This window comes from Silurus aristotelis (genome assembly GCF_946808225.1).
Source record: "Silurus aristotelis genome assembly, chromosome: 25".
NCBI lineage: Eukaryota > Metazoa > Chordata > Actinopteri > Siluriformes > Siluridae > Silurus > Silurus aristotelis.
The window spans coordinates 16,814,925-16,827,570 of NC_139598.1; the positions used below are offsets into that span (position 1 = coordinate 16,814,925).

The following is a 12,646-nucleotide window of genomic DNA, read 5'->3' on the forward strand; positions in this document are numbered from 1 at the left end:
GCAGGTCAAACGTCAGAGGAACATCATCCATATTTATGATGTGGTGCGGCCCGATTCAGTGGGAGCGCATCTGATTTAATATAAAGAGTCTCATTGGTTCACCTGAACCCGTTCGACAATTTCATTGGTCTAATGTTATGGGGCTCAGTTTTTTGGGTTGAAGTTTGTAAAACCGGGAAAAACCCAGAAAAAAATCCATATATTAGCAGCTTCATTGTTTATAATTGTATTTAATTCCTTTTAATTTAAAGCTGGAATAGGTTCAGGCTCAGGACTGCAACTGTTATGAAGAGTTTTGCATTTAAGTACCCATCAATGTACAGATGAATACCTCAGCTATTATGATGATGGGTTCCCTTTTGAGTCTGGTTTCTCCCAAGGTTTTCTTCTTCTTACCATCTCAGGAAGTTTTCCTAAATAAAAAGAAACATACAGGAAGTAATTTCTACATTTCAAATGTACATTTGTAATCTATTTATTTCTGGAAAGTTGCTTTGGTTCGATGTATATTGTTAAAAGCTCGGAATTGGAATAGAATTTTTATAAAAAAAAGAATGATGAAATCAATCATGTTTTTAATCAAATTTGACAGGAGAATACTTGGAGGAAACGGAGCACAATGCAGTAATTAATGGCTATCAGAGTAGAAAATGAATTACCCAGGTTCATTCATAAACTGTTTTGACTCGCAGTTGGGGTTGAAGCGAATAGAGAGGGAGAGAGAGAGGGAGAGAGAGAGAGAGAGAGAGAGAGAGAGAGAGATGAGGTCATTGAACTCGTCCTAGTTCTCAGTGTTTTTATTTTTTATTTTTTAAAGTACACAACATTAAAAACTAATCTCACTATCTTGATTATATACTCAATAATATACAAACTATATGGAAAAATGTATCAGGACTGCTGATTTTTTCAGCCATGTGTGGTTCTTTCCCAAACTATTTCCACAATCTGGAGGCACACAGTTGTGTAGGAGCATGAAATTCTCTCTTCACTTGCACTAGGAGACCTTAGTCTAGTGAAGATACGCTTTATATGGGTTGGAGTGGAAGATCTCCTGAACATCTTCAGGATAAATGTGAACGCTGACTGCACCCCAGGCCTCCTCACCTTGCCTACATCACTACATGACTTTACTGGTTGAATGAATCTCCACAAAATTGCCATAAAATCTAGTGGAACATCTTCCCAGAAGAGTGGCGCTCATTATAACAGTAAATAGCAGCTAATAAGCGGGATGTAGATATGAAACATGTCTGTATGGTGTGTATGATTGGCTGGGTGATATTAGGATGTATTATATGATGATATCACATTAATTGAATGATTTATTGTGATAAATTGTATTGCTATACACTTTTCTGGGATATTGCGATATTTTTATATCAAGTTTCATGTTCTGATCGGAAGTTGCTGATTTTCTATTCGTTCCATTTTATATGATTGTATATAAACGTGGATTCCTTTAGCGTCGGGTTTTGCAGCCCGGATTGTTCGTGTCGTCACTGCGTTGGTGTTGTGTAGTGGTGAAATATGAATGTCACACACTCGGGTAGGGAAACGTCTTCTGACCTCATGACTGTGTGCATGTTCGGTTTATTGAAAAAGCTCACTAATGGACGTGTGAGAGTTTGAAAAGGATTTTTGGCATGTGGGTAAAGTGGATTCCAACTGAGGTACTTGAAAGAGAGAGAGAGAGAGAGAGAGAGAGAGAGAGAGAGAGAGGTTTTTTCTTTCTCTGTGATGCGCTCTCTGATTTTTCTCTGTCTGTCTTTCTCTCTCTTCCTCTTTGACTCTAGCTCTTAGGATCGGTCTCTCTCTCTCTCTCTCTCTCTCGCTCTCTTTCAACTCTCTGGGTCTGTCTGTCTCTCTCATGCTCTCTCTCTTTCTCTCTTCTCTCGATCTGTTTCTTTCTTTTTGACTTTCTGATTTAGAATTTCTCAGGTTTTCTTGTCTCTTAATTTTAGTTTAGTTTTTTCTTCTCTCTCTCTCTCTCTCTCTCTCTCTCTCTCTCTCTCTCTCTCTCTCTCTCTTCTCAATTTGTTTCTTTATTTTTGACATTCTAATTCAGAATTTCTCTCGGTTTTTTTTGTTCTATTTTAGTCTATTTTTTCTACTCTCTCTCTCTCTCTCTCTCTCTCTCTCTCTCTCTCTCTCTCTTCTGATGTTTCGCTTTCTTTTGTACTCTGTTTCAGAATTTCTCTCTTTTTTGTCTCTCCCTTTTTGTCTCTTTTTTTAACTTCTCTCGCTCTTTCAGACTTTCCATCTTACTCTTTGATTCTAAATCTCTGGGTCTCTCTCTCTCTCTCTCTCTCTCTCTCTCTCTCTCTCTCTCTCTCTCTCTATTTATTTGAATTGACATGACAAAAAATACATTTTGTATGGCGTGACAAGTGTAAAGAACAACACAGAATAGGATTTAGAACATCTAAAGAACATCTAAAGCAAGTAGCCTGTGTATAGAAATAATAAAATAGTATTAGAACTAATAAAAGAAAATATGAATATATACAGAAATGAATACAGGAAAAACAATAACAAAAAACATGACGTACTGAACTTTGAGTTGAAACAGTATATACATGTGTGATGGATTTTAGGGCTGTGGTTTGTGCTTATTGGTTGCTTGTGTTTGTGTTTTTGACGAAGTCTCTGAGTCTGTCTGTCTGTCTGTCTGTGTCTCATTGGCAGATTGATATTTTGTAGAGAAGTTTGAGATCTGCTGCTTTCAGGCTCCTCATCATGTTCACAATCTCATTAGCAGAAATGGTCACAATGATCAGATTTTCTCTTTTCTCTCTCTCGACTCATCAGCTCCTCACAGCGCCTCCCCAGACTGCGAGTGACATCATTACACTGCTCGGCCCCGTGCTCGGCCCCGTGCCTCGCTCAGAAAGCGTCTGCCAGGAGAATAAATGGAAATGAAAGCAGAAAGCTTTCTGCGATGGAGTTTAAAGCGTCTGTGTCTCCCTAATGCCAGAGCAGAAGTGCTTCAGAAGTGGTTACTGAGTGATTCGGAAGCGGTTTTCCTTCCTTAAATTCACAGCAGAGCAATTTATGGCAGATTGTTTTTTTGTTTTTTTTTCCATTCTCTCCCCCTCTCTTTTTTGACGCTAATTTTATTTCCGTCCCTACGATCTGTAAACTTTTCCATTTCAGAATCGAGAAGACGTTAAACGAATAAAAAGCAAAAGGCATCACATTCCACAGATTATAAGCGATAAATCTAAATAAGTTTTATTGCTTTGGTATTTAAATGTCATTTTTTATTCCTGGAAAATTCTACGATCTCCCTGTTTACACTAGCATTCCGTTTTTTACACCAAATCACCAAAAAACCTGGAATAACAATTCACAGGTTTGGGTCTCTTAGTTCAAGTAAATGGAAAATTTAATGCCAGACTTTGTAATTGTGCTCAACTTGCTCGAGGGCACCAACAGTGGCAGCTTGGCGATACTGCAGCTTGAACCGCCTAACCTTATCCACTGAGCTAAACGTGTTGACCATAAACATTATTCCAAATTTGACCCGATGGTGGCACTAGATAGTTGGCAGTAGTTTGTCCAGACTGTTCCTTAGACCTTTTCCAATCAGGGCTCCAAATTTCATCCCTTGTGATCGGACGATTCTACGATTAGCCAAAAAAAGTAAAAGAAGCAGAAGAAGAAAAGTAAATGTACATTTACGGAAGACGCTTTTATCCAGACTGACATGAGATTAAGGGCCTTGCTCAGGGGCCCAGGAGTGACAGGTTGGTGTGGCTGGGATTTGAACTCGCAACCTTTCGATCCAAAGGCCAGTGTCTTAACCTACCCATTGTACATGCCCATTGTAGCTTTCGATGCTGGGAATTTTTCAGATTTCCCACCATTTCAAATCCACAGGTTCGAGGAATGGCCGTTTTAACGCTTTGAGAAATCATTCGCAATCCCGATTTCTTTTCGCGCTATTCGCATCACGCAGGCTTTAAACCTGACCTGCAATTATTCAGCATGTAATTAGCGTACGAACGTGTTGCAGTGGCTGCGGTATGATAATTGACATGTCGTCCTTGCAGTGTGTTTTGTCAGGTTTGTGTGTGTTGACATGGCGGTGGGTGGTTCTGCACAGCGAGTGTGTATCTCTCTTTAGTGCCGGTCTGGTTTTTTTTTTCTCATTCTAATTACAGAGTCATTGTATACAAGTTTCCTGTTGGCGTGTGTGTGAGTCGGTTGTTGCCAAGAGAGGCTTTACATGCTATAATCTGATTTATAGCTGCCTGGCGGTTACTACGGCAACAACGTTCGCTCGACATCGAAGCCAAGTAGGGTTTAGTAAGGACGCCCAGGTAGAACTTTTTAGACGAGGTCTTGGTTGCTAAACTATCAGCAATCATCTTATTCCATAATGTTCACGCTCAAAGGCCTAAAGGCTGAGTGAGAATAGTTTCATTTCTAATGAAAGATTGATTATGGGATGCACATGATTGAGTCCCCATTTGCTGTTATAATAATCTCCAATATTCTGGGAAGATGTTCCTCTAGATTTTGTGGAAATTTGTGTGAGATTCTTTCAGACACAAGGGTGTTAGTAAAGTCAGGTACTGATGTTGGTGACAAGGTGAGGAGGTCTGGGGTGCAGTCAGGTGTCCAATCGGGTCGGATCTCTGTAGCTGGAGATCTTCCACACAGATCCAACCCATGAAAAGCAGATCTTCATGGTTCACAGGGACATCATCATGTTGGAACAGATTTGGGTCTCCTTGTTCAAGTGGCAGGGAAAATTTCATACTACAGCACTCAAAGACATTATTTCAAATCGTGTGACTCTAAATAGGTGCTAACAGTTTGGAGAAGAACCACATATGACTGGAAAAGTCATGGTTTCCCAATGCTTTTACCCCTCTAGTGAATGTTTTGTATTTAAAAAAAAAAGTGTCATGTCATACTGTAAAATTCACCATGTAGACTGTAGAAATCATGAAAAAATTCCTACTTGGAGATTGTGTTCATGTATTTGGGCTTTTAGAATTCTGCCTTGTCAGCTGTTTTGGGATAATATTGTGTAAGCCAGGAAGTACCACTATCTAGAACATCGTGTTGTTTTTAGAGTTGCTTCATTCGCTTGCACCGTAACATGAGGTGGAAGTGTCAGCTGCACACTGATACCGTCTGTGTGTGTGTGTGTGTGTGTGTGTGTGTGCGCGCACACCGAGGCGCCAAGTTGTGATGCATTAGCTTTTCTCAGAGACTCGCGTGCAACTTGACCTGCGAGTTTGATGAAGGCAGCTTTCAGTGCTGCATGTAAGAAAGCTCGAGGTGTATAGCTCCGCCAGCAAAACCCCTGCAGCTCCTTCACCGCTCATACCTCATCTGCACTCGAGGAGAAGAAGGAACACGTCCTGGTGGGCGAATAGATCAAATATCAGATCTCAATGATCCCCAAAAAGCCAGTGAGAATAAATTGTACAACAAAAACTTTACGAGTGACTTTATTTTACTTTATACTTGAGTGTTGACAGTTCGGTGTATTTACCCACAATGCCATTCAGTCACCAGATATTTGCTAATTTGACTATCAATACCAGGACATGTCATCCTATAGGTCACTATCTAGTCAAGCCCCTCCCCCTTTACTGCTTAATTTATATAAAAACCTGGGAATTTGCTTAAGGTGGAGGAACCTGGGAAAAGACAGGCCTCAGCGTTTGAAAAAGTGCAGGAATGTTCAATTAGGAATTTTAAACAGTCTGTCAAGCCAAGTGCTGACAGAAGACGCTCAAATTTCTTTCTTTTCTTTTTTTTTCCCCCCTCCTCAAAGTGAAGGAACGGCATGGGATCATCGAGGTCACGTCTGTGTGCTGAGTCTCAGATCATGACTAGATGTTAGTGCTTTTTTAAAGCACTCCAAACAGTTTCATTTCGTAATCCTTTTGTTTTTAAATATAAACCTTATTTCCTACAGTAGCTCCTAATACTGTCTCCGTTCTAATCCCTGTGACCTGGCATGACCTCGCGTCGGAGCGCCGGGTTCACACAGCACAGGATTTCTGAGTGCAAGACAGCGGAAACACGGTTGTTCTGCTGTTCCACCGTTATCAGTTTAGATCAGGGAGCCAAGCCAGCCTCTGATTGTTCGAGTCAATGAGGGCGACGGGGCAGTAAGTGTGTGTCTGAGAGAGTAAAGGGTAGTTCACAGCACAGCAATGTTACAGGATCCATGTCGGGTTCTTTAATAAGTACATAGTTGTTCTATATTCCCTAAATTCATTAGCTACTTACAGTTGTAAATTTCAAGATAATTCTACACAAGTACTGGAATCCGTCACGGGATCGACTTCATGGTGTGTTACTCTTTAGAAATAGTGCTTCCTCAGATATTGTGTTTGCATCCTGAGACAAAATACCTGTGTCCTTTTGTGTGCTTGGACATGCATTAATCATATTTAGTCTCTCAAGCGATAATCATGTTTAAGCCCTCGAGTAATCAGTCGTCTGTCGTCCTTGACTAATGATGATCTCAACCTTGACAAATAATTGTGTTCTCAATCTCGATGAATAGTTGTGTTCTCGACCCTGATTATTAATGGTATTTGCAACCCCAACCAACATTTTTTTCAACTCCGACTAATAATCGTCTTTTCAACTCCGACTAATAATCATGTTTTCAATCTCGATTATAATATAATCATAATTGTAACCCAGACTATTAATTACGTTCTCAAATCTGTGTAATAATCGAGTTCGCTACCTCGACTAATAATCGTATCCGCAGCCTTGCCAACTAACTTTGATGAATAACGATCAACGTCGTCGAGTGATCATGTTATTGACCTTGACGAATAATTGCATCCAAAACCTCAACGAATGTTGGACTAATAATCTTGTTTTCAACCTCGATTAATAATCATCTTCTCAATCTCGATTATTGTGTTCTCAACCTCGACCAATAATCGTGTACTCAATTTTGATTAATAATTCTTTGTAACCCCGACTAAAAATCGAGTTCGCTACCTCGACTAATAATCGTGTCCGCAGCCTTGCCAACTAACCTCTCAACTTCGACTAATCGTGTTCTCAACTTCGACTAATAATTGTTTTCTAACTCAAATTATAATCGTGTTCTCAACCTCAACTAATCGTGTTTTAAACCCCGACCGAATATTGTGTTTGCTTTATTGACTAACGCCCCTCAACATGAACGAGCGCAAATCTACACAAAAGCACTCCAAGATCTAGTGTAACATCTTCCCAGAAGAGTGGAGTTGATGTGAAGTGATGTTTAAAACACGCATCTTATATTCAGATGTCCACAAACGTTTATCCATATATTGTATAAAAAATTTACTAATATCAACTGACTTGGAATAAAAGCTTTTATTGTATTTCTATATAAAAGTAATTTGTATAAATGAAAAAGAAAGTCACATGCCTTCGAGAGAATCCCGTAATCTCGCTGCAGTTGGAGATAATAGTCGATGGTCTGCACTTGTTTTTTTTTTTTGGATGGAGTTGTGGGATGTGGCGGCGCTCGTTTCTCCGCACCGGCGTGTTTAACCGCCTCGCTCGTGTTCTCTCGCCTCTGTTGTCATTTACTTTGGATGAGAGCTTTGGGAGAATGCATAAATGTAAACACTGCCTCTTTGTTTCTTTTCTTTTCTTTCTAGGTATGACTACAAAGAAATGTTGCACAACTCCACTTTTTGTTTGGTGCCTAGAGGACGCCGTCTGGGTTCGTTCCGCTTCCTCGAGGCTTTACAGGTGATGCTCTTTTTGTCTCGGATCATTCCGGGGTTGTTTTATTGATGTACAGAATGCATTGTCTGTCTTTCTGTCTGTCTTTATTTATCTACACTGGTGGTAGCTTAGCGGTAAATGCATTGGACTTTGGATCTGAAGGTCATGAGTTCGAAGCCACACCAAGCTACCACTCCGGAGGCCCTGAGTGAGGCCCTTAATCCTATAAATACTCAGTTGTAAATCGCTCTGGATGTATTGTGACACTTGATTTTTCCAGCCATATATTTTTCTTACCCCAAATTTAGAGACACGTGATTGCACACGTCTTTGGGAGCATTAAATTGCCCTTTTCATCGAAACCAAGAGACTCAAAGTGCTCCGGCACGACGATGCCCCTGTGCACAAAGCCAGCTTCATGAAGATCTGCTTTCCATGGGTTGGAGTGGAAGATCTCCTGCTAAAGATCTCCAACTCTATTGAACATGATGAATGTGAACGCTAACTGCACCCCAGGCCCCCTCACCTTCTCACCTTCTCATCAGTTCCTGACTTTGCTTATTGGGGGCTAAAATCTCCACAAATCTCCACATCATCTAGTGGAGCATCTTCCCAGAATAGTGGAGTTTTTTTTAAGAGCCAAAACTCCCAAACATCCCAAACTCATGGTCTGGTGTCCACACTTCAAAATGAATGTTTTCCTGTGTTTTTTTTTTTTTTTTTTTTACATTATTTAATTGAAATGTGTTAATTTCATTAAGTTCTTCGAATCTGATTGACAGAAACAGAGGCCACACCTCCTTTGCTCTTCCTCATCCATATGTTGTGTGTAGGCTGGTGCATTTTCGCATGATTTCCCAGCTTTGTGTGTGTAAGCGAGCAGTGTGTCTACTTCAGTGTGCAGATCAGGTTAATGACGCTGAAGGGATTAGGGCGAGGGAGCAGCGGCCAATCGCATGCTGGCATCCTGCTTAACAGATTACCGGCAGAACACACACACACACACACACACACACACACACACACACACAAAAGCCAAAGCACCAACCTTGTTAAGCATCTAAACCGAGGACGGTTTAGTAAATTCGTACAGACAGCTTGCGGTTATTGCTGGCATCATGGGACGCGGCGAAACGACACCTTTATGCAACACGCCGTGACTCCATTTTCGTTATTGCTGATTTAACGTACGCTCCGATTACACACAGCTGGAACGAGCCGGTCGGAAATAAAAGCAAGAGAGATGCAAGAGTCATTTCAGAGTGTGATTAGAATGATGAGTCGTGATCGTTTCGTTACAGCATTTTCTCATCGCAATATTGCGTATTCCTTTTTAGAATTTTTATTTATATCAAAAGGGGGCGCTAAAGCTATTTCCCGTATACTGAGTTACTGTTAGAGTTAAAAAAAAAAAAGTTAAAAAGTAAATAAAAATATTCCGTGCCTTGTTCTAGAAGGTACCAGAAAAAAGGTTTCGACACTAGTTTTGTAACACGCCAACAGATGGCAGCACAAGGCTGCACGCAGAGACACGGGGAGCACCGAGCTTCGTTAAGTCAGTGTGCCAAAAGACATCGTCCTGTGTACATCAGGAGTTGTGCAGCTGGTGATAAACCGTCAGCGAGCTCCTCAAACGAAAACGTGAACATGAACTACAGCTGCTGTAACATAAGCGACAAAGAAAACAAACAGTAAAATATTTATTCCCCCCCCTTAATTTGAATAGCAGTTGATCATTTTTTCACACCACACACTGTAGCGTATTACTGCCAGGCATCGTGTTTTCCACACAAAAAGCGATCCAGGGAGCTGAAATTCCCGGCACCGCTCACCGCACGGATGAATACAAATACCACGTATCCCGTTTTTGTTATTCCGCGATCTGCCGTGTTTACAGAAGGCGTCAGCTGGCAAACAGGCGATCGCACTGTTATCCTCGTCATAGCTGCCGGCAACTGCTTTAACACTCCGATGTCCTGCTGTGTTTCCTGTCTCTGTTTCTCTCGCCCCCCTGCGCCACCCACCGCTGATCTTTATCTCGGATCTGTTTCTCTCCACTGTGATTGAACTGTCGCAGGCAGACGCCAGTGCTTTGGGTTTCATCATCTCAAAACATCTCCTCATCTTAAATCCATCGAAAATAACTTTCGGCTAAAACGCTCCCTACTTAGATCAAAGTCTCAAACGATCAGATATAGATTATAACACGTTTCTAACACGTGTGTGTGTGTGTGTGTAGGCCGCCTGCGTTCCTGTCGTGCTCAGTAACGGCTGGGAGCTCCCCTTCTCCGAGGTCATTGACTGGAACACGGCTGCCGTCATAGGCGATGAGAGGCTGCTGTTACAGGTACGTACATCACTTCCTGCCACTCGCTATTTATACATGCGACCTGCTAAGGTTTTCTATGATGGCCACCTTTTCACCGATGGGTCACATTTTCTATGATGGATCAAATTTTCATAGATCTTCATGTTCATACTGGTGGTTTGTTTTCACTGATGGATTATGTTTTCATAGGTCACGTTTTCTCTGATGGGTCACGTTTTCACTGATGGGTCACGTTTTCGCTGACAGTCATGTTTTTCTCTGATGGTCACGTTTTCACTGATGGGTCACGTTTTCACTGACGGTCAAGTTTTTTAACTGATGGGTCATGTTTTCTCTGATGGGTCACGTTTTCGTTGATTGGTCACGTTTCTTTGATGGGTCACGTTTTCTCTGCCGTTGATGACAACATGAAAGGCTGTGTAGGTTTTTTATTTTTCGTCCTACCGATTCATGAGAGCGAGAAAAGATGAAGAAACGACTCCTAATGTTCCAAATCAACAAAGAAATGTGGAAAAGTTGTGGGCAATATACAGGAAACAACACAGTCCTTGCTGCAGAACCAGAAGTCCAGGATTAACATCTACCTCAGGTCTGCCCAATAAGTCGATCCCAAGTTTTATATATTTAAGTTAAAGGTATTTTTAAACCTTTTCAAGCACAAAATCGTTAAAGGGACACGTAACACTGGTTCGCACACAGTTACTTATAGAGTAGTATTGCGTCATCCTGGAGGCATGGCGTGGGCGGAGCTAAAGAGTAGAGCTCACCTACGAACTGTGACATCGCTATAAATAAAACTGGAACAAAAACTTTAATGAACTACGGCTAAAAAAAAAACTGATCCAGCTGTACATATCTGATCCAGAATAGGATCTGAAACTAAACATCAAGAACAGCAGCAGCAACAATGAGTACAGGACGTGTCTATGTGGTAAAACTAACAAGGCTCTCCTTCCCTCACATTAAAAAACCACATTTCTTTGGAGGCGTTCTTCTCGAACAAGTCCTGCGCAGCGCCGTGACGACTTCTGTAACCGAGTGAAGCACGGTGGTGGGTGTGCTCTTGCTCTCACACTTCCGGGGGAAATGCCCATAAAAGGACTTCCGCACTTCATGACATCACGAAGAGCAAATACTCGAAAAACACTTTACGTATACGTATTTTAAAGGAGCGTATTTGGCACCAAAATACTTATACGTCCAAATCTTTTTATTTTTTTTAAACGTTTAGCATTAAGCTCTTTAGCATGAACTAGCATTAAACCTCCCTTTTAAAAGTGCAATTTATTAATTATTTACATAATTATTTTAACATTTTGTAACTTTACTCGGCTGAACGAGCTCCTTGCTTTCCTCTTAATCGTTATTTCTAACTGTCGGAATATTTAAACCCACCGTTACCACCACGGAAATGATTTTCCGCACTAGCCCCAGCACGATTGAAACCCGAGGCCGAAGAAAACAACAGGGTCAGAAGACTGACAGGTTCCGTCTGAGGCGAGCCGCACGTTTGAACGTTTAATACGCCTCTGAACGCAACTGCTTTCCCAGCACCATTCCGTCTGAATACATTCCGGTAATTGCCTGGTGTCTGGCGTGTTCTAGCACCAATCAAGTCTTCAGAACCGTCGATCGAGAGTCCATGCTTTATACAGCCGAATTATTTAGCTGTCAACGCGGGGGGAAAAATGAAGTACGGCTTTGTTTAACAGACGGATAACAAGTTGTTTCATGAGACCGCACTTCTTTTAGCTGCCACTCTGACTTCCATTAAAAAACCGTCTGAACAAACGTCTGCGTTCGGAGCTGTTCTTCAACACATTAGCATGTTTTACTATTCAGGGTTTAATTATGCAATTTTTTTTTCCCTCTGCACTGATCAACCAACCTAAATGATGTGGGTAATAAAAACATTTATTGGTGTTTAAGTAAAAACGTGGATGTTCCGATTCACTTCCAAATTAAAATCAGTGCTACGAAATGATACAAAGAAGTTCACACTCGATCGTATTTCGGGCCACAATTGCGTCCGTCTGGAATTTTCCCGAGAACGAAAAGAAGCACGTAAATACGTCGAAGCATCAAATACATAGGTGAAGATGATCGTTCTCAGATTCTGCACTTTAAACTTCATCCAAACGCGCAATAAACACATGCTATAGTAAATATTAGCATCTCGCGTGTTTCCGGTTTAATGAGTTCAGAGTCAAAGGCCATTTGTTCTTGACATCCACTGCTGTCTCGTCCTCAGACAATCCATGATCGTGTGTTTAAAAGTGTGCAGAAATTTCCATATTTGGAGAAAAATCTAAATTTCTCGCTTACGGATTTGTAAAAAAATAAAAAAATCAACAAAAAGTTGGATGTCTTGAAAGTCGAATTTCCTGAAATGATTCTGTTTTTCAACGTTTCCTTCTTTCCCTTCGTTGTGTTTCCATATACATTGCTATGGGATTAGGAATAAATTCGATTATTGAGGTTCAAATCTATAGAAATGTAAATTCTTTGACCCATTTGAACTCTGCTAACGAGTCACAGTTTGTTCCCAAACATTAAAACATCAACTGTAGATATTCACAATAGATGGATATCAGAGCTCTCGTG

General features: G+C 41.0%; 1 protein-coding gene across 2 annotated transcripts in view; it reads left to right on the forward strand.

The window, feature by feature from the left end:
* ext1a (exostosin glycosyltransferase 1a) overlaps positions 1-12,646 on the forward strand; it is a 59,101-nt gene that overhangs the window by 34,747 nt on the left and 11,708 nt on the right. For both annotated transcript variants that reach the window (XM_083529506.1, XM_083529507.1), the window contains exons 2-3: positions 7,644-7,737; positions 9,953-10,060. In XM_083529506.1, coding sequence (XP_083385632.1) covers positions 7,644-7,737; positions 9,953-10,060 — 202 coding nt within the window. The remainder of the gene's footprint in view (positions 1-7,643; positions 7,738-9,952; positions 10,061-12,646) is intronic.